Raw genomic sequence first — 25,019 nt, 5'->3', positions numbered from 1 at the left:
TGGGGGGCCACAGCTCCTCTGCCACACTTTGCATCTAGGCACAACTAAAGAAACTTCCCGTCCTCCCCTCCCCCACATCATCCATGAGTCTAGAAAACATCAGAGAACAGGCTTTGCTTTCCTGAGTTAACTGAGTCATGCTCTCTCCCAACATTTTGACTTTCTTTAAAGCTAACTTTTGCCTCCTACAAACACAAGGGTGTTCGCTATCATAAGGCGTGCAGGGTCGCTCCTGTCCACTGGAGGTCCCACACTGGCCAGGAAATGGCCAGGGACCGGTCAGGTGTGGTTGGTGTAGACTACGCGGGGGTCCCATCATGGCCTCTAGGGGGCAGTACAGGAAAGGTGTATCTAAGCTTGACCAGCAGCCTCTCCCAAAGCTCAGGGCATCTCTCACTCACCACCTGGCCACCCAGTGACTCTAAGAACCCTGACCCTGGACTGACCTGCACTACACCTCTACCCCTTATTACCGTTGGCCTGGGCTTTACTGGCCCACTCTGAGACGTCATCCTGAGCCCGTCCATCCGTGAACACGATGGCCACTCTGGGCACCCGTGTGGAGAGAGGTCTGGCCCCTTCCACTTGGGTAAAACTTCTCTCAAACATGTGTTTCAGAGCCAGCCCCGTCATGGAGCCCTTGCCCATGTATTTCATGTGGGCCACGGCTTTCTTCATGTCCTTGGCCGACTTGAAGCTCCTCAGGGTAAACTCTGTGCGGACCTGTGTGGAATACTGGAGCAGCCCCACTCGCGCGGCTTTCGGGGACACCTCCAGAGAATCTATGATGCCGGTGACAAACTGCTTCACAATCTCAAAATTCTCTTCTCCGAGGCTCTTGGATCCATCGATCACAAAGACCAGGTCAATTGGGCCTTCAGTGCATCCTACAGGAAGGAAAGGACAGTCAAGATGGCCAAGTGGTCAAAACGCACTTGGAGTAGGAGACAAGCATGCTTCAGGAGGCAGGACCCCTTTGGAAAGCCCCCTGGGTTCCTCAGATCAGACACAGGATGGACAGAAGGGGCTTGGAGAGTCACAATCCACGGTAATTTTCCCATTTGCCTTCCCGGTGGCTTGTTAAATTTTTTTTTTTTAAGATTTTATTTATTTATTTGACAGACAGAGATCACAAGTAGGCAGAGAGGAAGGCAGAGAGAGAGAGGAGGAAGCAGGCTCCCTACTGAGCAGAGAGCCCCATGCAGGGCTCGATCCCAGGACCCTAGGATCATGACCTGAGCTGAAGGCAGAGGCTTTAACCACTCAGCCACCCAGGTGCCCCATTGTTAAATTGATTGAAAGAATATTCTTCACAAGCAAAATCACAAGACAGAGGTACAAACTGTCAGAGAAACCAGGCCCACACTGTACTCTGGGTCACTGACAGCCAAGTCTGGGAGGGGCTGTGGGTAGAGTACACTGTAGGGTCTGACAGCACAAAAGATTCCTACAACTTCCCTCCAGGAGGGTGACATCCCCCCAGGGCTGGCATTCTGACAGACTGCCGACAAGGAAATTCTTAAATTCTTAAATCCGTCATCTCTTCCTTCCAGCGAAATTTCCTAGTCACTGAGCTGATATTTGTTACTCTGTGTCTTCCTAACAACTACTAATTTATTTGACAAAAACTGGCTTCTTGAGCACCTGCTTCACGCCAGGCAGTGGACACGGCAGGAAGACAATAGGGACTGAGGCAAAATCCCTGACATGCCGTAGCTTCCAGCCCCGCAGAGTCGGTTAGCCCCCCGTACCGCCCACCAGCTACCTGGTTATGTGTCCTTCTCTCTGCTCTGCCAGCTTCTCCTCAGCAAGGGCCATTTCTTTCCCCCCATACCTGGCACACAATAGTTGTTCAGCAAATGCTTGTGGACGGAGTAAGTGAAGGAGGTGGTGCCCTTTGGGTGCCGTACCTGTAAACACCCCACTGACCCATTCAAACTTAGAAATGAATCATCGCTGGGAAATTTTTTTTTTTTAAGATTTCTTAAATGTATTTGTTTGACAGCGAGAGACACAGTGAGTGAGGGAACATAAGTAGGCGGAGCAGGAGAGGGAGAAAAAGACTCTCCAATGAGCAGGGAGCCCAGTGTGGGGCTCCATTCCAGGACCCTGGGATCATGACCTGAGCCAAAGGCAGACACTTAATGACTGAGCCACCCAGGCGCCCCTTCACTGGGAATTCTCTATACGGAAGCTCTTCAGGCAACTTGGACGGCTGACAGGAAAGCCCGCGTGAATACTTAGGCAATCTGGGTGTGGACAGACTTTTTGTTATTTAGGGCTGCATAAAAGAATTTACAGATCCCAGATGAATGATCTCATTTCCAACGGTCTACGGTACGCAATATAACGTTCTCTTTTCTGTATCAAGCAGTTGTCTGGTTTTGGAAAGTGGAGCACAATAATACAAGCAAGTAAGGACACACAAAAGCAAATGATATGCTAATGCATGTGTGTGTGTGTGTGTGTGTGTGTGTGTGTGTGTTGTTGGGGGTTGAATTCTTCTCTTACCCCATTAAGTGCTTGTTCCTGTTACTCAACTTATTGATTGTTTATTAGCAAAAGAGGAAAAAGCCAAGTCTCCTCTTCATTTACATTCACAGCCTGTTCTTGAATCAAAAGAATAAAAATTTAAGCACACACATGACTCTCCAGCAGCCTGCAGAAATACTGGAATAATTTTCCAGCAGTAGGTCTGTTTCCCTCTCTTCCCCCCACACTCTTTTCTTACAGAACAAAATCAGTCCTTGCAGCCTCTATGCAGAGAGAGAGGCACAAAAGGCTTCTCCAGGAAAGAAGGATGCTGGAGGGAGTGGAAGAACTTCAGGGCCAGAAGGACCAGACTTCTGCTCCCAGACCAGGAAGAATGATAGCTTCCTTGCGGGCTACTTGTTTGCAGAGGGCTGTCCAACTGTACTTGGGCATTTTCTTTTCGTGGTTAAGTCAAGGAGACTGCAAGTGGGGCTGTGATTTGCCTCCGGAACTTCATTTTCAAAGAGGTCCCCCATTTCAGGGCTGGACAAGACCTTTGAAGGTCATTAGTGCTGCCCTCTTGTTATTTATATCCTTATAACATCCTTACGCAGTAGCCATTCAGCCTGGCCTTGAACACCTCTCCTGATGGAGAGCTCATCACCTCCCCGTTAAAGCCCTGTCTCTGGACATGTCTGCTGCTGCTCGATACAAGAGCTACTGTTTGGCGAGTGGTTGGTAATGTGCCAGCACAGGGCTAAGCACCTGTAAATACACAATCTCCTTTAATCCTCATGAAGATTCTGTGAGGCATTGTCCTCAGATTATAGATGAAGAAACTGAGACTTGGAGAAGGGAAATAATTTGTCCAAGATCACACAGGTAGTATGAACAGGGGTTGAAATCCAGGTCAGTCTGACCCGAAGTTCATGATCTTAACTAATCACTCAGCTTCCCTGAAAGTGTCTCTGTCCTCATGCTGAGCTGCAGTTTCTCCCCACTGTTCTCTCCTTCCCCAGCGCTGTCCTATAAATCACCAATGAGGTGACTGTCACTTTGGTATTTGAATGGTACCTCGAGTCTTTTTCTACAAAGATCCTCAGTTTCTTCCTTTATTTTTCATTTGACATTGTGCTGAAATTCTTAAATCCTGCTTGTCATTGTCCTTTTTCTTTAAATATTTTTTTTCTAAAAAATAATGCATGCACATGGAACAGAATTTAAACATTACAAAAGGATATATGTATGTATGCATGTGTGTGTATGTAAGTATGTATGTGTATCTATATATTTAGATAATACAAACAGAAGTGGAATTGCCTTTTAAAATTGCCCAACTGCCTTCCTCAAGGCTGTACTGATTCAGACACCTAGTAATAAATGTATTGTCTATTACAATACACCTTTGTCAACCTAAGGAATAATCAACCTTTTTGATCTCTGATAATAGGTTTTTAAAAAAGATATCATAGCTTTAATCTCCTAGTAGACATTTTCTCTTTTTTAAAAATGGTTTTGTGGGGGGCGCCTGGGTGGCTCAGTGGGTTAAGCCTCTGCCTTCGGCTCAGGTCATGATCCCAGGGTCCTGGGATCGAGCCCTGCATTGGTCTCTCTGCTTAGCAGGGAGCCTGCTTCCCCCCCCTCCCCATCGCCTGCCTACTTGTGATCTGTTGTCTGTCAAATAAATAATAAATAAAATCCTTAAAAAAATGGTTTTTGGGATGCCTGGGTGGCTCAGTTAAGCATCTGTCTTTGGCTCAGGTCATGATCCTGGGGTCCTGGGACTGAGTCCCACATCAGGATCCTTGCTCAGTGGGGAGCCTGCTTCTCCCTCTGCCTGCCGCTCCCCCACTTGTACTCCCTCTCTAGCTGACAGATAAGTAAAATCTTAAAAACATAAAAGTAAAAATGGTTTTTATGTTTCATGTCATGTTTAGAAAGGTCTTCTTTTTTTTTAAGATTTTATTTATTTATTTGACAGAGATCACAAGTAGGCAGAGAGGCAGGCAGAGAGAGAGAGGAGGAAGCAGGCTCCCTGCAGAGCAGAGAGCCTGACATGGGGCTCGATCCCAGGACCCTGGGATCATGACCCGAACTAAAGGCAGAGGCTTTAACCCACTGAGCCACCCAGGCGCCCCTAGAAAGTTCTTCTCTACTCTGAGATTACAAAATAATTTACTTAAAATTTTTTTTTCTGCTACTTTGGAAGGCATTTTTTTTTAAGTGTTTAAACATAGATCTCTCTTTTTTCCTAAAATGCAATGCTCAGACTGAATGTAATTCCCCAGAGGACAAATTTTGCCTCTCTCATTCCAGCTATGCTTATTCAGTCTAAGATCACTCCAGCCTTTTGGCACATAATGAACTTACTGTCAACTCAAACAAAGTTTTTCCACAGGTGCCTCAGTTAAGCTCCATGAAGGGAGAAGCAGAGGTGAGGGATTTGTTTCCTGAAAATACTCCAAAGAGCAATTGCTCCCAAGCCAAATTCAAGAAGAAAGCCCAGTTCAGATCACTTACTCTTGCACCGTCTTCCATCCTCAGCTAGAACAAATCCCTCTGAGCATTTGCAGATGTAGGAGTTGCCACTATTAACACAAATGTGTTCGCAGCCGTGGTAGGTCGACTTGCAGATATCCTTCCCTGAGGGAAACACGGGGAGATGAGCAACTCCATCTGTGCAGGGATGAGCCGGACTGAGTGGTCATGTCAGGACAGATCAAGGAATTAATCCATTTTTTAAAAAACCCATCTCTGTTTAAACTTTCTTTTATAATATGCCCCTTTTTTTTTCATTCTAATACTCAGGATGGGGCATGGGAAAGGAGAAACTCCTCTCAGAAAGCCCCAGCCTCCACAAGCCTGAGTAGTGAGATGGATGATTGGGTATTTCTTATTAATTTCTAGAATTATTTGATGTTGCTTTGGGGTTTGATTTTCCCAAGCTACTGATTTTTTTCCCATAGATGTCCCAAACACTCCAGTTTCAATTAACAGACATTTCTCATGTGTGAGGTACTTTAAATGCTTCAGAGTAGTTACAGCCCTCCAATCTTAACAATATGCTGTGAGAAGACGAAAACAGGAATAATTATACCCAGTGTATACATGAAGAAACTCAAAACATGTCACGGAGCCACCTGAGGCCATGCAGGAAGTTGATGGCAGAGCTGAGACACGCGTCTCCCATGTGCCCCTCCCCCATCACATGAAAGCCTACGGCTCTCTTCTGTCATTAGCTCCCTCAAAGGAGAAGCTTCCTATAAAGTTGGGATTGGTAACTACAGATCCCCCTACAGAAAGGGTGGCAATTGGTCTAGTAATCAAATTGCAGAGGTTGTGCCTGGTGTACAATAGCTCAATTTGCTGAGCAAAAAAATACATTGTGTGGATAAATGGCACCCATGTGTACACGTGCGTTCACAAAAATAAAATCATGAACATTCCGCTGGGGCAGACACAATGAGCAGAACGGCAGGCATGACCTCCACTGAGGGAATGCTGTAGTGTGACAGTAAAACAGGGCTGTGCAGGCAGATCTGCAGCGTTAGGCCAGGGTCCCGCCAGCATCCTGGAACTCAGTTGTTCAAACAGAACATCTCACTAAAGATAGGAGCCTCTCGTCCTGGGGGAGGAATGAGGACAGTGAGCTCCACTTAAGCCAGCTTTGTTGACATGTGGGAGTCCCAAGTTATCTCAAAGGAGTCTCTGAGGTAATGCCCCAAAATCAACCTGAAAAGCAAATGAACTGATTTTGCCTTAACTAAAAAAGAGCCATCCTGCCCACTAGAGCAGAGTGTCAACAAAAGCAAATACAATTTCAACACCAACACCCCCTGCCCAACGCCCAAATAGGGACTAATAGCTCAGAATCTCCCAGTGGGGAAAAATCCTTGCCCTGGGCTCTTCTAATGCCCACTTCACCAAGCTCATGTGTCCCATCTGTCTCTTTTTTGGGGTGCTGTGATGGTTAATTTTATGTATCACCTTGCCTAGGCTATGGTGCCCACCTCTTTGGTCAAACACCAATCTAGATGCTGCTGTGAAGCTATTTTTTAGATGAGTTAACATTTCAGTCATTAGACTTTGAGTGAAGGAGAGCACACTCCATAGAGCTGGCCTCATCCAACACTTGGAGGCCTTCAGAGCGGAAGACTGAATCCCCCACCACCACCCCAAGGAAGAAGGGATCCTGCTTCCAGAATGCCTTTGGATGAGAACTGCCACATCAGCTCTTCCTGGTCTCCAGACTGCTGGCCTGCCCTACAGATTTTCTCCCTGTCCATCTGCCCCTATCTCCATGACTACCTCTATAAATAGACACATGCGTGCATGTGTACACACACACACACACACACACACACACACACACACCCCTATGGGTTCTGTTTCTCCAGGAAACCTAATGCACCTTCTAAGTAAACTCTCAGAATTCTCTCAGACAGACCTACAGAAGCAAACAATAGCAAAAAAGAATAAATAAAACCCACAGAAAAATCCCTTAGTCCCTCTCCCACTCTCTACCCTTACTTATAAGGTCTTCCAAGAAGAAAAAGCACTGTAATTATCCTTTGATCCTCATAGTAATTGCTGGCAGAGATTCTAATTCTGTCCAAGATTAGCCAGGCTCTGTGGGAGGCTCTGGGCATCCACACAATGGTTGTGCAAGGGCCAGCAACTAGGAGAAAACGGAGAGATGCAAAGAGCCTGACAACTCGTGACCTTGACTGAGAAAGTCCTGAAGAACTAAGGGTCTCCTGCATGGGTCACTAGCAAACACTCTCAGAGCACCCAAGGCAGGAACTTGTAACAACAGGGGGAAGATTTTAAATACGGAATGAAGTTATCTAAGTGTCCGAGTCCCGCCGATGGACGAAGTCATCTCAACCTGGAGGCAACTTACTTCGGCAACGCTTCCCATCCTCAGCAAGCCTGAATCCTTCCCGGCACTTGCAGAAGTACGACTCATTACTGTTCACACAAATGTGCTCACAGCCATGGTCTACTGCTTGGCAGACGTCCTTCCCTGAGGACAGCAGAGCAAGTCAAATCAATTTCACCAACATAAATTTTCCCCTGGGCTTCCCCTTGGAGGATTCACCCATCTCAGCTGCCAGACCCCACACCCACGGGAGCTCAGTGATCCATGGGAAGAAAGTAAAATTGAGGATGAAGTTCAGTGGGTCTAATTTAGGTAAACTCTTCCAACTTCCTCACTATCATCCCCCCCCATCCCTCACCAGCACCACTTCAATATCCCATTAAATGCAATCAATCATTGGCTTTCTGCAGAGGCAGTTTCTGAAAGCAATAGGAAGCACTGTGGGTCTGATGCGGTAACTTTGAAGATTAAACCTCAATTTAGACTGGCATTGAAATCTAATTTTGGCTTTGTCCCTGACCTATAGCTTTGGAGAATCACTTAACCACTTGGACCCATACCTTTCTTCCTGTCTATGAACTATGAGAGTCATAATTCCAATTACCTATCTTTTCTTGAAACGTGTCAGCACAAGTTGCTCTTTGCAAGTGCTCTGAGAAGCTTGAGGAAAAGATGACTGATAGGGATGAAAATCATTTGCTCAGGGTAACGCACTCCCCTTTGATGAAACAGAGATGCATCTTGGCCCCATCTAAGAGGCTTTGCTTTCTGACACATAAATATGGACTCATCATAAGGTGGGTCTCTACAAGAGATTTCTGCTCCCAGCAACAACACGATAATATTATTAAAGAAAAACAGAGGGTCAGAGAGGTGAAACAACTTGCCCAGCTAATAAAGGGCAGGGCTAGAAGCTGCTAGAATCTTGTTTCTGGCCATAGGGCATAAATGAACAGCTTCAGTTGTACCTCTAGCCATGGCTTTTCTCATCTGTTCATTTATTTGTTTTCTTTATTTTTCTTTATTTTTATTTTTTAGAAAAGTTTAAGATTTACAGAAATTGGAGAAGATAGCATAGCGTTCCTATAAACCCCAGACCCAATTAGTAACTTATATTAATGTGATACATTTGTTATAATTAGTGGACCCATACTGATCCATTAAAACCAACTAAAGTCCATGTTTTTTTTTTTACATGTCCTTAGTTTTTAACCTGATGTCATTTTTCTAATTCCACCCAGGGCCCCACATTATATTTAATAGTCATGGGGCAGTGGCTTTCGAGGGGAACTGAATTCAGCAGAGATCAGGATGGCAGAATTCATGCAAAGGTCAGACACAGTCACAGTCATGTGAGACAACCCCAGTAAAAACGTACTTCTGCAGGTTTTCCCATCTTCGCGGAGTATATACCCTTCAAAGCACTGGCACACAAAAGAGTCTTCATTGCTTACACACGAATGTTCACAGCCGTGGTCCCCCAAGGCACAGGAGTCCAATTCTGGGAATCCAATTGGAGTGAGAGAAACAGAAGGAAATGGTTCATACATTACTGACTTATTCAATCTTTTTTTAGTAACTTATTCCATCTTAAAAGATATTTGAGACACCTTAAGTTAAAACACTGTCTTATCCCACGATGCACATTTCAAAACAGAAAATATGTCTAGGGACAAAAAATTCTTCATATATAAAGAGTACACAAAATAAAATCATTTCTATAAAAAAATGTACAAAACACATGAAAGATGATTTATAGAAGGAGAGCTATAACATGGCCTATAAATATTAGAAAATAAGTGCATTTTGTTGGCTATCATATAACCATGATACCAACTTATCCAATATCTACTTATGTACGCAGGTACGTGTCACACTTATGCAATCCGTTCTTCATCTGCTCCTGCTGTCATCAACTCTTTCATGCGTTCCTACTCTGAGTCAGGTACTCTTCTAGGTTCTGGTGATTTAACAATGAATAAGACACCGTTTCCTCTTCTGTGAAGCTTACAGTTGGCAGCAGGTATGGGAGGGAAGAAGGGGAAAGACAAACAATAAAACAAATAAATATGTCAGACAGGGAAATGGCTGTGGGGAAAAGCAGGAGAAGGGAGAGAGAATGTGCCCAGGCTGGAGAGGGCTTGTATTTCACATTCTGCAGGCAGATACAGTGCCCCTGAGCAGAGCCCTGAGGAGACGAGTAAGTGTGTGGTATTTGGATGGAACAGCACCCTCAGCAAGGAACAGCATTTGCAAACTGCAGAGGTGGGAGAATGTGTGGCACATTTCAGGAAGAGCAAAGAGATAGCTGGGACCCACGCAACTGAGCCTGGCAGGGGACGAGGCCGGTAAGGCCAGCAAGGGGCAGACCCTATGGGCTTCACGGGCAGCAGTGGGATCTGACTGAGGAAGGGTCCCTGGAGGGTTTTTGAGCAGTGAGGTCACATGAACTGGCTTTGTCATAAAAGGCGTACTCAGTGTGGGTGAGGTAGAGCATGGAGAGCTGGGAGAAACCTCTTCCCGGAAGTCGGGTGGCCCCGATCAGGATGGTGACAAGTGTCAGACTGTTGGCTGTATATTGAAGGTAGAGCCTACAAGCTTTGCTGATGGGTTGATTCACAGAGGCCATCTTCATATGGATAAGAGAGAAGAGGCATGGATGCCCAAGGTTGCAGGACAGAGCAAAAAGAAGGGCTTTGCCTCCACAGTACGGGGGTGGCTTCTGCTTGTGACTCTGTGAAAACCAAGCTGGTATTTTAAAAGCCTGATACCAAGGCCACGGGGGAAGTGACTTCTTATAAGAACAATACACAATTCTGAGTCAATGCCATCAATTCAGATGGAGAATTTGACAATGGATACACATTGAAGTTATGAAAGCAAGGCTCCAAAGTACATAATCATTTGTACAATCAGGCACAGACCATACACTTATTTCTAAGGCATTTTTGCAGTATTTCTTTTTGGAGGGGAGTCCTGAGAACCGCCCCGTCGATCAGTCAAGGCAGCTGTTCTTATTCTCACTCACTGGGAGACTCGGGCTGGGGAAGGCTAATGGCTCGCCAAGATCAATTGCTAATAAGTGATAGCATCAGACTCAACATGTAATCTTCTGATAATAAATCCCATGTTTTCCCCCAACTACACTGCACTGCCATATGGTAAAGTAAGCCTTCAAACATGAAGGGAATTTTGCCCATCTTCTTTTGGGCAGATGTGCTGCCAAAATCTTTGAACAATGGGAAAATATTATGTTAACTAAAATTATAACTGCAGAAGAGAGTCAAAGCAGAGCTGGCCTGTCATGTTTGCTCTGAACATGACTGACTTCTCTGGGCACAATCTAGACTCATTATTAATGCAGAACATTCCCCAGTGGCTTCGGGTCGTTCCTCACATAGTGTTGAGTGGAAATACAATTGAGTGATCCACAATACAGACAGCTGGCTGGCTGTGGAGGTGAGCATTTTTTTCCTCACCATGAATTTATATTAAGAATACTCCATTTTCCAACATAATGAAACAGCTGTAACTCTTTCAGGCCAGCCTTGTCAAGCCATAATGTAGACAGATACCCTCCCCCCAGCCCCCAACCCAGGACACCCTTTCTTTCTGGAGCTTCCTCCATGGCCTGTCCTGGCTCCGTCTCAGACCGTCATGGAGAAGAGTGGCTAAGTCTTGCCACACAGACCCTGAGCCATGGTGGTCTGCACCTGCACTGGCCAGATGCATCAGGAGCCTGCCGAGCCCAAAGCCACTGTCTACGTCACCCTTGGCTATGTACAATCACAGCAGTTCCCAGCCCAGAGTTTCTGAGCTCTCCTGAGAGCTCGTTCACATTAGCAGCTGTTTGAAATTTTATTGAGTGCATGCTTTTTTTTTTTTTTAAGATTTTTATATTTATTTATTTGAGAGAGAGAGAGAGAGAGAGCAAGCACAAGCAGGGGGAGGGGCAGAGGGAGAGATAGAGAAGCAGGCTACCTACTCAGAGGGGAGCCCAACATGGAGCTTGATCCCAGGACCCCAGGATCATGACCTGACCCAAAGGCAGCTGCTTAACCAACTGGGCCACCCAGGCGCCCCAACTGGGTGCATGCTTTGAAAGCCCAGGTGGAGTTTGGGTTTTTAATCTTTTCCTTCCTTATCCCCTTAGAGCATCTAATCGGTTGACAGTAGAGCTGTGGTGAGCTCTCCACCTCATGTGAACATTAGAATCACCGGCAGAGATATTTTTAAAGGCAGAACAGGCAAATGGTTCAAAATTCAAACACATCAAATACCCCTAAGGAGGGGTATCTGGCATCATCTACCAAAGTTACACAATGGACCTTTGACCCCAGAACCTCAATTCAAGAATTCTCTCCTACAAGTACCTGGCACCACAGGAAGGGATATACTTTCAAGCTATTCATGGCAGCATTGTTTGTAATAATGACAAGTGGGAAACAACCCAAGTTTCCGGCAACAAGGAATTAAGCAGCTGTAAAAAGAATGAGAATGTTCTCTCTGTAAAGATCTGAAATCTTCAAAAAGTACCATTGAAGGAAAAAAAAAAAGGCAGAGGATGGGGTATATAGAGTACAACATTTTTTGTGTGGGTAAGAAAAGGAGTGGGTATGTAAAAGCATATACTTGTATCTGCTTTTACTCACATAAAGAAACATGAAGGATAAATAATAAACTAATGAAAATGGTGTATTAGTTATCTGTTGCTGTGTAACAAGTTACCCCAAAACCTAGTATCTTAAAACAACATTCATTATCTCACACAGTTTCTAGGGGTCTGGAATCCAGGAGAGGCTCAGCTGGGGAGTTCTCTCTCGGGGTCTCTCATGAGTCTGGGGTCACGCTGTCAGCAGGGACTGTGGTGATCTCAAGGCTCTACTGGAGCTAAAGGATGTGCTTCTGAGCTCACTCACGTCATTTTGTTGTTGTTGTTGTTTTGGTTTTGGGGTTGTTTTTTTTTTTAGATTTTATTTATTTATTTGAAAGAGAGATCACAAGTAGGCAGAGAGGCAGGTAGTGAGGGGTGGGGAAGCAGGCTCCCTGCCGAGCAGGGAGCCCAATGCGGGGCTCAATCCCAGGACCCTGAGATCATGACCTGAGCCGAAGGCAGAAGCTTAACCCACTGAGCCACCCCGGCGCCCCTCACTCACATCTTTATTGGTCGACATCACTCAGTTTCTCACTGGAAGGAGGCTTCAGTTCCTCAGCATGTGGGCTTCTCCACAGGGCAACTTATAACATGGCTTCCCCGAGAGCCAATGATCCAAGAAATGATTGAGAGGGCTCCAGATGGCAGCCACAGTGTCTCTTATAACTTAATTTGAGAAGTGACAAGCCATGGTTCTTTCCATATGCTATCGGTCACACAGACCAACAGTGAAGGAGGGGTCCATACAAGTGTATGACTACCATGAGATGAGGATCACTGGTGGCCATCTTGGAGGCTGGCTACCACCACTTACTGATAGGAAGGGAGGTAGGGAATAGGATGGGAGGGCAAGAGGGGGAGCAAAGCTTCTTCTTCTTGTTTTTTTTTTTTTTAAAGATTTTATTTATTTGTTTCTTAGAGTGAGCACAGGCAGACAGAGTGGCAGGCAGAGGCAAAGGGCAAGAAGACAGCTGAGCAAGGAGACCCATGTGGGACTTGATCCCACGATGCTGGAATCATGACCTGAGCTGAAGGCAGCCACTTAACCAACTGAGCCACCCAGGCATCCCAGGAGCAAAGCTTCTTAATGTACATTTTTTCATATTGTTTTGAGTCTTAAGCCCTGTAAGCCCCTTACTTATTCCTTTTTTTTTTTTTTTTTTTTTTTTAAGAGAGCTAGAGAGCATGTGCACATGGTGCAGGGGGGCAGGAGGCGGGGCAAGGAAGAGGCAATCTCGTGACCCTGAGAGCATGACCTGAGCTCAAATGAAGAGTCAGATGATTAACCGACTGAGCCACTCTGGCGCCCCAACCCCTTACCTACGTCAAAAATAGGCCAAAATTTAAATAAAAATTCTTATGGGGAGCAAAGGATTTACAATGAAAAGTTTGCCTCTCTCTCACCTTTGACCTTCTACATCATCACTTTTAAAGCCAGCACCATCACCATCATTTAACCAGTGTTTTATTCAGGCAGGCATTTAGGCGGTGCCTAGTCTCCTACTATTATAAACATTATTGTAATGGATATTCTTGCGTATATGGTTTCGCCTACAACATGAAGACCTATCTGAAAGATAAATATCCAGAAGCAAAAATGCCCAGTTAAAAGGTATGAACATTTAAAAGCTGATAAACATTTCCAAGTTGTCCTCTAACGAGGTTACACCAGTATAAGATAGTCCTGGCTTCTGGGGATCTAGGGTGCTTCCTGGGCATCTGGCTGTCTTGAAAGCCTCACAGGTGATTCCAATAAACTACCCGAGGAGAGATGCGGTTGCTGGACCCAGACCTTGTGTCCAGACACCTTCTCAAGCATCTGGATTACTCTGCGCCTCCACCACCAAGAACCAGACACCGCTGTCTTTTTCTTGGGCTGCTGCATCTCCTGACTGGTTTCCACACACTCTTTTACCCCCTCCAATCCATTCCCTCCCCTTGTCCTAAGACCTCTTTTCAAAATGCACACCTTCTCACATCACTTCCGTCCTCTGCCTGAGATCCTCAGAGTCTTTGGAAAAGACAGAATCCCTGAAACGTCCTCTGGGCCACCCTCCCCCAGCTCTGAGCACCATTGTTCAATGCGTACCTCAGTACCAAGCCGAGGGCCCAGTCACCACCATGGTCGGCACAGCCACTCCTCTGCCTCTCCTTCCTCAGTCTCCCTGCCCCCCCCATCTTCTGAGGTCTTCCTGGACCTCCCCACACGGGGCCTCAAAGCAGCAGGCATCCGCCCCTCTGATACCACTGCTGTCACTGAACAAACCTGCTGGTTTGGGTCTTCACCTGTGCTCTCCCTGGGCTGTGCTCGCATGGGCTCTGATCAAGAGACCCACGCTCACTCCGCCTGCCCTTTCCTCCTGCATCTCCCATTGCCCAGTGCAATGCCTGGTGCACCACAGGCCCTGTAAACACCTGGTGAGTAAAAGGAAACATTTCCTCAGTTTCCCACTCTGAAAGTTAAGGGTAACCAGACCGTCCACCCAGGGGTTTTGTGCAGATGTTTTATTTTATTTTATTTTATTTTATTTAAGATTTTATTTATTCATCTGAGAGAGACAGAGAGAGAGCATGAGTAGGAGAGGGGCTGAGGGAGAGGGGGAAGCAGACTCCCATTGAGCAGGGAGCCCAGTGCAGGGCTCCATCCCAGGACCCAGAATACAACCTGAGGCAAAGGCAGATTCCTAACCATCTGAGCCACCCAGGCACCCTTTATTTTTCTTATTTTATTAAAGGCTTTATTTAGGGGGGGTGCACCTGGGTCAGTCAGTTAAACATCTGACTTGGCCTCAGCTTAGGTCTTGATCTCAGAGTCACGAACTCAAGCCCTGCATTGGATGTGAAGCCTACTTTAAAAAAAAATTATTTTTAAGTAATCTCTATACCCAACATGAGACTTCAACTCATCACCCCAAGATCAAGAGTCACATGCTTTACTGACTGAGCCAGCCTGGTGCCCCTAAGATTTTATTTTATCATTTTATTAAACATTTTATTTTTAAGTAATCTCTATACCCAACGTGGGGCTTGAACTCATGACCCCAAGATTAAGAGTTGCATGGGCAAGGGCACCTGGGTGGCTCAGTTGGTTGAGCCCCTGACTTTGGCTCAGGTCATGATTTTAGGGTCCTGGGATCAAGCCCCCTGTCAGGCTCCCTGCTCAGCAGGGAGTCTGCTTGTCCCTCTGCCCCCACCACTCCCAGCTTAGGCTTGCTCTCTTTCTCTCTCTCAAATAAGTAAATAAAATCTCACCAAAAAAGGAGGGTTGCATGTGCAGATTTTTTTTTTTAAGATTGTATTTATTTATTTGACACAGAGAGAGAGAGACAGTGAGCAGGGGAACACAAGCAGGGGGAGCAGGAGAGGGAGAAGCAGGCTTCCCGCCGAGCAGGGAGCCCGATGCGGGGCTCGATCCCAGGACCCTGGGACCATGGCCTTAATGACTGAGCCCCTCAGGCGCCCTATGCAGATGTTTTAAATGAGAGCCCTGTGGAGGCTGGATGCTGGGGGGTCCTCACTCTCTCCCCCACACCAGCCTTTCAGAGCGCACACTTCACATCTGCTCAGCAAAATGTCTAGTTTCTATCAATCCCATTGAGGATGCTCTGAGTCACTCATAAGTTAAAGAACCACATGTGGTAAGTTAGAAAACGCCCAAAGTGCACTCCAGTCAACTTCCTGACCACAGGTTCTAGCTGCTTCCTCTTCAACCAAGAGGGAAACCAACTTGGAGTCCCAGAGCCAGATGGTCCCCTATGGGAAAGTACTTCAGTGTTTCCAGAACAGGCAGAGGGAGCCACCATTCCTGAGTCATCATCATGGGGCACCTTCAGCCCAGGGAGAACCATCAGTACCCCAGCAAGGAGTACATCCATTCAGCAAGTGTTTCTGGAGCACTTTGCTGAGCACCCCACAGGCCTTGTCTTGGGGCTGGAAGGGCCCGGGAGATTAACTGGTCCAACCCTTTATTTTAGAGCTGAGGAAACAGATGGCCAGAGAGGAGAAGTGACTTTCCCAAGGTCTCTGAGTCTGCCGAGGTGAACTGTGTCAGCTGTGCTGGGGACAAAGCTGGGATTAGACCACAAATCTACCACCTTCGTGTTTTCTGGTCCAACAGCACATCGGAGCTCAGCAGAGTCTCCTCAGGCTGGAAGATTGTCAGAGAACAGAATCAAATCATTTCCTCAAAGGAGGCTGGGCCTCCAAACAGTATCATGTAACTCTAGAGGCTGGAGGTGGTCTGTCCCCCTGCTCCTCAGGTCCCGTTCTCCCCCCGCTGCCCTCGAGCACTCGGTACTCAACACTCAGCACACTCACTCTCTGGGCTTCTGCATGCTGTTTCCTGTGCCTGGGAAGCTCTTCCTCTTCTGTCTTAGGCTGTTCTGGCTCCTATATCAAAACACCATAGACTGGGTGGCTTGTAAAGAGCAGAAATTTATAGCCTCCGGTTCTGGAGGCTGGCATCTGAGATCAGAGTGCCGGCATGGTTGGGTGAGGACCCTCTTCCAGGCTGGAGACCTCTCCCTGTACCCTCACATGGTGAAAGGGATTGGGGGAGGTATGGGGGTGGTTCTGCGGGATCTCCCCTATTAGGCCACTAATCCCATTCATGAGAGCCCCATGTTCATGACCTGATCACCCCCAAAACCCCACCTTCTGATACCATCACCTGTGGGAGTTAGGATGTCAACATATGAATTTGGGAAGAGAGCAACACTCAGTCCATCATACCCTCCATCTCTGGCTAGCTCACTCCTTCAATCTCCAGATGTCAGATCGACCATCTCCTTCTCAGGAAACTTTCTCTAGACTAGCTGAGGGTTCCTCGGCCCCACGCTCCTGGGGTGCCTCTTCTTCCCACATCACATGAAAGGTTTTTAATTTCCTTCTTCCCTGAGAAACTTTAAACGCTTGTCAGGGCAGAAACAGAACCAGCATCCACCCCAGGAAGGCAGGCTCAGTGCCCGGCACAACGTGCCCAGCACGCTGTAAGTTCAGGGTCAATATCTGTGGAGAATGAGAGCAAACAGATGGAGAGCTTAAGGAGGTGTCCAGACTCAAATCCAGAGTCTAGACTCCTAGGACAAACTACTGAGAAACATCACTTAAATAAAACAGATGAGGAGGTATGAAAATCTCAGGAGGCAGGAAAAACACATTTCCCTCCAGGAGAAGAATGCGCTTCCTTTCATCCTTAAGGAGGCAGGTCCACACCTTCCATTCAGCTCCTGTCTTGAAGGGGATCTACAATCTGTGATCAGGATAATTACAGGTTTCAGGACAAAGCGGGGGTGTTCAGGGCCCACATCCCACGAGCCTGCGCGCTGATGGAGACAGCAGCGCTTCCATCCAGATTCCTCATCCGGTGAGTCACGGACGTCTGTGGCATGGCTACGGCTAGGTCATGTGTTCCGTGGTCTCGCACCTCTGTGGTGCTGACAGACGGCAATCCTGTGTCTGCGGCTCCACGTGGGAGGTTGTGAAAACCAGCCCAGCCCCGGAGGGAGAAAGCCACCGTGGCCTGCCAGGCGGGTTAATGAGGCCCTGGAGATAGAATTACACCATTTTGGGGCGTTTCTTATAATAAAACTAGGAGCAGCTAATCATTCTCTAACTCTGTAATGGCTTTTGCTCAGACAACCCCAAAAATGGCTCAGCTGAGTCGTCCCCTTAGAGGGCACCTCACTCTGGGCACCAGGTCCCGAATCAGGGGACCCAGGTTCTGGTCCTGACTGTGCCGCTGACCCTTGGGCCCAGCTTGGAGGCACCAGTTCCCTTCCTGGGCTTGTTTCCCACCAAAGAAACGTTAGACCTCGAAGCTTCCTTCTCCTGTCATGTGAATACACTGAGGGTGAAGGTGGTCTTCTCCCCTCACTGCATGCTAAGGACTGAATTGTGTCCCCTTCCCCGCTACCAAATTCATACTTTGCAATCCTACCCTCCAGTGTGGGGGTTTTGGGAAATGAGATCTTTGGGAGGTAAGGAGGTAATGAGTTGCAGATGAGGTGGGGACCCCATGATGGGATTAGGGTCCTTAGAGCTTGTTCTTGTCCCACCCCCACCCACCCGCCCTCCAACTACCACCATGAGAAGATGGAGCAAGAAGGCAGCCATCTGCAAGGCGAGAAGAGGGTTCGCATCAGAACATGACCATGCCGGCACCTTGATTTGGGACTTCCAGCTTCCCAGAGGCTCCCGGTAGCGGCTGGACAAGGATTCCCAGTGCTCTGTGGCTTGTGGCCCAGATTCCCGTCAGCACCCTGCCCTTGCCAGAGTCTGACAGCAGCCTTTGGGGCTCCTGAGTCTGACTTCTCCCAGGGTGGCCTATCTCTACGGCCCCTCCGATGGAAGCAGGCCCAGCCCTAGGAGGTAGGTCTCTAAGGCAAGGTGCTACCTCAGCCATTGCCTCGCTGCAGGGCAGTCTAACGGTGGGAGGAAAGCTAGGGTTTAAAGCAGTTTACAAGTTCCCCAAACATTTCAAATTTGTTTCTCCCTGTGCCACTTGGCAACCCTGACGGAGAGGCAGAAATCATCATTCCAAGTTGACAGTTGAGCAATCTGATCCAGAAAGGGTCAAGTCTTTTGGCCAGGGTGGAAGCAGCAATATTTAAACCCAGTCTCTGGGCTCTCAGTTCAGTGTTCTTTTGACTCTGTCACATTATTTCTCAGATCTGGGCAAAGGGTAGCATGGGGTGAGAGGGCAGAGGAGACGCGCCCAGTGGGGACTGGCAGTGGGAAGTTCTCCGTGGGGAATGTCGGCTACGAGCGGGGTCTCCACCAGCAAGGCTGGGAAGGGAAGGTGGCGCTAAATGGAGAAAAAACAGCCTGGACGTACAGTGGTCCCTCAGAGAATAATGGGACTTACCCTCTTAAGGAACTGGAGCAATCGGGGAAGACCTGGGGTGGGGCTCGAGAGGTGGAGGAAGGGATTCTCTGACATTGCCAAGTTGAGAAATGCAACTGGAACTTTCTTTGGGGGACAGTGGGGAGCCACTGAAGGCTGCTGCACAGGGAGCAGGGCCTATACCCGGTGCCACAGGAGAAAAAGACAGGTGGTCTCTGACCATTCACTCTCTCACTCGATGAACTTGGTTGAGCATCTCCTGTGGGCCAGGCCGGGGAACTCTGACTCAGAACAAGACTCAGCGTCACCCCAGGAGCTGGCCCCCTAGTGGACAGTGGGTTCTGCGCACATCCAGCCTGCGGGGTCTTTCCTGATGCTGGGACGCCCTTGCAAAAGTCTACCTCGGGGAAGTCACCAGGAGCTAGAGGGGAGGAGGCCTCTCCGCTGCAGCTTCTGTAAGACACTACCTCATTCCCCTCCCCACCATAGCCCCCAGTCTGCGCATCAACCCCACAATGCAAGTCTCTTGGGGAGAACCTACAATCACAGTTTGGGGGCCAAGGATATGAAGGAGAGAGGACAGGCTTCATCCCAGGGGCTAGAGAGCCCAGGGTGCCTGCAGGTGGACGGGGTAACAATGCCCATGTAGTCTGAGGGCCCTGGGAATGTGGGTCTGCCCTCTATGCTTCAGAGAACTTCTGGAAAGTGAGTGAAGTGTTCTTCAGGCCACCCGCTATCAAGGCTCTAAGAGGAGGCCGCCTGTCTGAAGGGTGAAGGACACCCTCACACACTGAGCCGGGCCTGGCTGGCCCGTGGCGGGGCCCCCCCTTCCCCAGCACAGCAGATTGTTCCAAAAAGTTGGGAGTCATGTCGTCAGGCTTTTTGTCAACTGGCACAGAGCTGGGAAACTTAGCCCCCAGTTAACGATGGCCACACTGGAAACAAAGGCTATTATTATAGGACGGGGTGGCTGAATCATCCCGGGTCAGACAGATAGCCTTCAATTAGGGGAAGAGTTCGATGCTGGTGGGTAAAATTCATTTCTTTATGAATGGGAACCACCATTCTCAGAGGATAATTCTGACCTATCTGATCATCTCAGAAGCCTTCAGAGTCACAACCACATATAAATAGATACACATCAAAATTCACTTCTGATTGCACTGCACTTAAATGGCCAAATGTGCAACATTTAAGTGTCAGAGGCCTCACTCCTATGGACCTGGGTGAGGAGGGACGGGGCGTGCGACTATAAGGGGCGGTGTTCGCTGGGAAGGGCTGTGAGAATTTCTTAGGCACCCTCCAGCCAGCTGATAGTGGGCTCTTGATAATCACAGTAAGGTGTGGGGCGGGGAGGGGGGCAGAAGTCGGGAGGGGGGATAGACAAAGGAAGGACATGAATAATCCAAGATGGGGCGCCTGGGTGGCTCAGCGGGTTAAGCCTCTCCCTTCAGCTCAGGTCATGACCCCAGGGTCCTGGGATCGAGCCCCACATCAGGCTCTCTGCTCGGCTGGGAGCCCGTTTCCTCCTCTCTCTCTGCCTGCCTCTCTGCCTACTTGTGATCTCTGTCTGTCAAATAAATAAATAAAATCTTTAAAAAAAAAAACCCAAAATGATGGAAAATGAAAGCAAAGCAATAAAAAAAACCCATGCTTCTGGCTCTGGCATGCAGCCCCATGTAGACGCAGTTCCCCGCGCCCACCCTCCTTCTGTGCCCCAATGCCCTCCCCGTGCCAGTGGCAGTAGCCGCAGGAATCTATCGCTAACTCGGAAACCGTTATCTCGCCGTCTGCAGGGAGGGGCGCACCGCCGCTCAGCCGCCCATGTGAAGGGCCACTATGGTACCCGGAGTCGGGAAAGTTAGTCCTGTCACCAGGGAGACCAGCAGGCTAGGGGGAAGGACACCTGTAGCCCTTTCCCTCCATTTCTGACGCCATCTGTCAAAATAACTATTTTTTCTGTCTTTACCTTAGTCCACTGGGAGTACAGGGCAGAACAGACAACATTCTCCAGTGAGGAGAGAGGGAGATCTAAAGGCCATTTTTTTTTTTTTTAATTAATGGAACAGTGGGGCGCCTGGGTGGCTCAGTCATTAAGCATCTGCCTTTGGTTCAAGTCATGATCCCATGGTTCTGGGATCGAGCCCCACATTGGGCTCCCTGCTCAGCGGAAAGCCTGATTCTCCCTCCACCCCCCCCCCCCCCCCCCCCCCCCCCGCTTATATTCCCTCTCACTGTCTCTCTTTGTCTCTGTCAAAGAAATAAATTAAAAATCTGTTTTAGATAATTAATTAATTAATTAATTAATTAATTAATGGACCAGGAAGTGGGGCTAGCTGCAAGGATATATGTGCTCAGGAATCATCACTGCCAACCTCTCCATCTGCTGACAGATTATGTGGTTGGGGGAAGGATGTTTTCTCAGGAACCTCCCCCTCTCCCAAGACGGACTTCTATGGAGGCCCACAGACCAGGGCTGGGACCCACTCCTTTAACAGAGGGAGCCTTAGACTCCTGACTCAACCTGAGCTGCGGTTTCCCCGCAAGGGGGACTCCACAGTGGGGAGAAGCACTAGGGCTCAAATCACTGAACGAGGCCTTTAATGCCCACTCGCACAGGCCCAGCGAAACCCTGCCTGGCTCCGCGCTCCACCCACAGCCAGCCCATGCCAAGTCCCGCTTGTCACCAGACCCAGAGCACTCACTGGCACAGGTCTTCCCGTCCCCTCGGAGCACGTGTCCCTCAGGACACTGACAAGCAAAGGACCGGTCCGTGTTGACGCAGGCGTATTCACAACCGTGGTCACTCAGCAAGCAATAATCGGCCCCTACAAAGCCAGACAGCCAGGTGAGGTGGGCAGGAAGGCTCTGGGCTCCCGAGGATGGCCATCAAGGGACCCCCGTCTTGTCTGTCTCCCCCCACTCACCCCACAAAGTCATGCAGTCTGCTCCCCCACCCCTCAAGGGCATGCAGCCCCCGGACATCCGCCACCATCAGTCCCCAGAGCACAGAAAAGGCCAGAGGATCAGGAGGGCCCTGAACCACCCTCCTCTGAGGCGGCCATGTTTTTCACTCCCATTGCAAAGCTTTTCCACCAAAGAGAAGCATAGGGGGAGTCTTACTGGAGCAGGTCTTGAGGTCCTCGTTGATGAGGAAGCCTTCTGAGCACTGGCAGACGTAGGACTCCTCCGTGTTCAGACACAGTTGCTCACAGCCGTGCTCCTGCTGTGCACAGTGATCCACTCCTGCGTTTGTCACACAGGAAAACACAAAATAACCCGACAATAAGGCTCACCAGCCACGGACATTAAAAACACCGACTGCTGTGTGGGGGTGGAGGGGTGGGGTCCTAGGAGCTATTGACTTCGTTGGCATCACAAAGAGCGCTGCTGGAAGATTCCATTCCACCTGGTGCAAGGGGCCTCTAGAAATTCAGCCTAGTTTGTTCATTCTCCCAGTGAAGTGTCTACACCTCCCGTGTTGGGGTTAGTGACAGCAGCACTTTGTGCCAGGGCCTTGGCGCCCTCATCTACAGTCCCCAGGGCCACAGGCAGGTGGGAGTCCCATCTCAGAGAGGAAAGCAAGGCTCAGGGAGGCTCAGCTGCCTGCCCAAAGCCACAGAGCTTAGGAATGAGAGTGGTGGCATCACACAAGCTGGGCTCAAATCCCACTGGTACCACTTCCTGGCCAGGCAATGCTGGGCGGTCCCTGGGCCTCTGGGCCATGGCTTCCCCACCTGAGAAGTGGGGATGACGACAGCTGCTTTCTTAGAGGAATGTGGTGAGGAGAGGACCTGACAGAGGTACGGCCCTCAGACTAGACCTGACACAGTAATCGCTGAGGGAAAGCTTACTAAGTATTGCTGGGAAAGAATTAATGGTAAAGTTTCATTTTTCATCCCCCCCTACCCAGGACACCCAGATGCAGAAAACCACCCAGAGCCACAGGCTGCCTGTGTGGCCAATCCTGGTACCCGAGCCCAGCACAGCTGGCCCCGCTGGGCAGTGAGCAGTGAAGGACAGTGAACACAGACCTGTGGTGAGCGGCTCCCACAGACAGCCCCACAGGCTGCCTCCCAGATTTCCTTGATGGAGAAAATGCATACCCAGGGACTGGAGACACATTGAAGGCCTTGTGCCGGGCCTTTGGCTCCGCAGAAGGGCCCAGGGTGGTGCCTTCTAGAACATTGCACTATTGGATGCGCCTACTGCAAACTCTTGCAGGATCTCAGGGGCCAGAAGCCTGGATTCACATCTTGGTTCCACCGTGAACCAGTCATGGGACACTGGGAAAGTTACTTAATCCTTTGGTGCCATAGTTTTCTTGTTTTTGAATAGGGATAAGGCTGTAGATGTCTCCTATGGCTACAGTGAGGATAGAGTGAGTGGGTGCCTGGAAAGGGCTCACCACAGCCTCAAGGAGTATGCACTTCACCAGTATGCTTGCTGTCATTAGGGCTGGGGCTCCCTGAGTACTTGAAGGGAACAGGTTACCATGGCTTTCTTTGGGAACTAACTCCTAGGAAGAAATGGTTTGGTTTATACTCTCTTGAAGCAAAGCGGTCATTCTTATTTGATCCAAGAGACAGTATGGCCCAATCTCTTCTGGGGCCCATTCTGAGCCCTGCTAGGTTCCCCCAAGGCAGGCTGGGAGAGAGGAACAGGCTTGGCCCCTAGGGCTCTAGGTGGGCTCCATCAGGTTGTGCCAGGTCTGTCCTGGGACACTTGCCAGGGCGGTCAGCTGGCTGACCCCTCACTCCTGGAAGAAGGCAGAATGTACCCAGATCCATCTTTACCAGGGCATCCCTGCTCCCCACAGGCTTCTCATCAGGACTCAGAGATTTCCAGAGGCAAGTGCAGAGCAGCGCTAACTTTCTGGTTCAAAAGTTCTTTGACCTCCGAGATCAGTCCTTAGAAAGCCTACTGGAGGCACTTTGTTCCCTCTACAGACTGAAGGGGCACAAGTTTTCCTGGGGATTGCTCTATACCTAATACTTCATCTGTGAAATTTCCCCTTCTGGCAGTCTGAGGTCCAAATGTTCAACAGCTGCTCTGTTCTCATCCACAATCTCTCTCTGTCCACAAAGCCGGAGCAGATGTGCGGCCTGCCGGGTAGAGAGCCGCACAAAGGGCCCCTTCTGTGCTGGGCCATGTCACGGAGCCCCTCTCCCAGTGGAGCAGGGTCACAGTGCTCATGAGCCCCCACCCCCGCTGGCCTGGACCAGTGGAGACTGTGCCTCATAAACCATGATGGAACCTTCCAGCTGGCAAAGCCTACAAGTTTCCATGCATTTACATCACCAAATGGAGATTTGTTGTGCCTCTTACACAAGAAAATTAAGAAAGGCTTCACAAAAAGTCCCATATTTCCCAGCTCTGCCCTCAGACCAGCTCTGTGGTAGCCCACGTACTTTCTGAAGTCTGTCCCTTTTGGCCCCTTGTCCTAGCCTGCAGCCACACTGGTCACTCTCCCAGGCTCCGTGGTCATAATGAATGATGATCTTTCATTGTGTTTTCCTTGTGCCAGGCCCAGGCTAAGAGACTGCTTATTCCCCTTAAAAACTTGAGCACATCATTACTGCTACTACTGTCACTTTTTTCAACAGATGGGAAAATCAAGGCTTAGCAAAGTTATATACCTTGCCTGGGAACACATGTCTGATAGGTAGTCGTGCTTGGATTTTAGATTCCAGCAGGTCTGGCTTAATCAGCACTCTCAACAGCGAAGACTAACATTAGCTGATATTTATTGAGCGCTCATTAATATGTAGCAGCACTTTGAAACATTTCCTCAGTTTCCTACTCTGAAAATTAAGGGTAACCAGACCCTCCAAGGAGGGGTTTTGTGCAGATGTTTTAGCAGCACTTTTCTTTTTTTAAATTTAAATTCAATCAATTGGGGCGCCTGGGTGGCTCAGTGGTTAAGCCGCTGCCTTCAGCTCAGGTCATGATCTCGGTGTCCTGGGATCGAGCCCCGCATCGGGCTCTCTGCTCAGCAGGGAGCCTGCTTCCTCCTCTCTCTCTCTCTGCCTGCCTCTCTGCCTACTTGTGATCTCTGTCTGTCAAATAAATAAATAAAATCTTTAAAAAAAAAATAAAATAAAAAAAAAATAAATTCAATCAATTAACACATGGTGTATTATTGGTTTCAGAGGTAGAGTTCAGTG

The 25,019-nt window shown here is 48.7% G+C and overlaps 1 protein-coding gene across 4 annotated transcripts in view; it reads right to left on the bottom strand.

Moving 5' to 3' along the window:
- The window catches only part of MATN2 (matrilin 2), a 134,842-nt gene that overhangs the window by 6,567 nt on the left and 103,256 nt on the right, over positions 1 to 25,019 (bottom strand). For 2 of the 4 annotated variants that reach the window (XM_059394915.1, XM_059394913.1), the window contains exons 9-14: positions 21,976 to 22,098; positions 21,558 to 21,680; positions 8,733 to 8,855; positions 7,376 to 7,498; positions 4,993 to 5,148; positions 474 to 887 (exon numbers count right to left, since the gene is read on the bottom strand). In XM_059394915.1, the coding sequence (XP_059250898.1) occupies positions 474 to 887; positions 4,993 to 5,148; positions 7,376 to 7,498; positions 8,733 to 8,855; positions 21,558 to 21,680; positions 21,976 to 22,098 (1,062 nt within the window). The remainder of the gene's footprint in view (positions 1 to 473; positions 888 to 4,992; positions 5,149 to 7,375; positions 7,499 to 8,732; positions 8,856 to 21,557; positions 21,681 to 21,975; positions 22,099 to 25,019) is intronic. The other 2 variants (XM_059394916.1, XM_059394914.1) reach the window with 1 other exon arrangement.

The sequence above is a fragment of the Mustela nigripes genome, chromosome 3 (assembly GCF_022355385.1).
Source record: "Mustela nigripes isolate SB6536 chromosome 3, MUSNIG.SB6536, whole genome shotgun sequence".
NCBI lineage: Eukaryota > Metazoa > Chordata > Mammalia > Carnivora > Mustelidae > Mustela > Mustela nigripes.
Note: the sequence above shows the minus strand (reverse complement) of the source record. Positions and strands in the feature narration are given on the sequence as shown.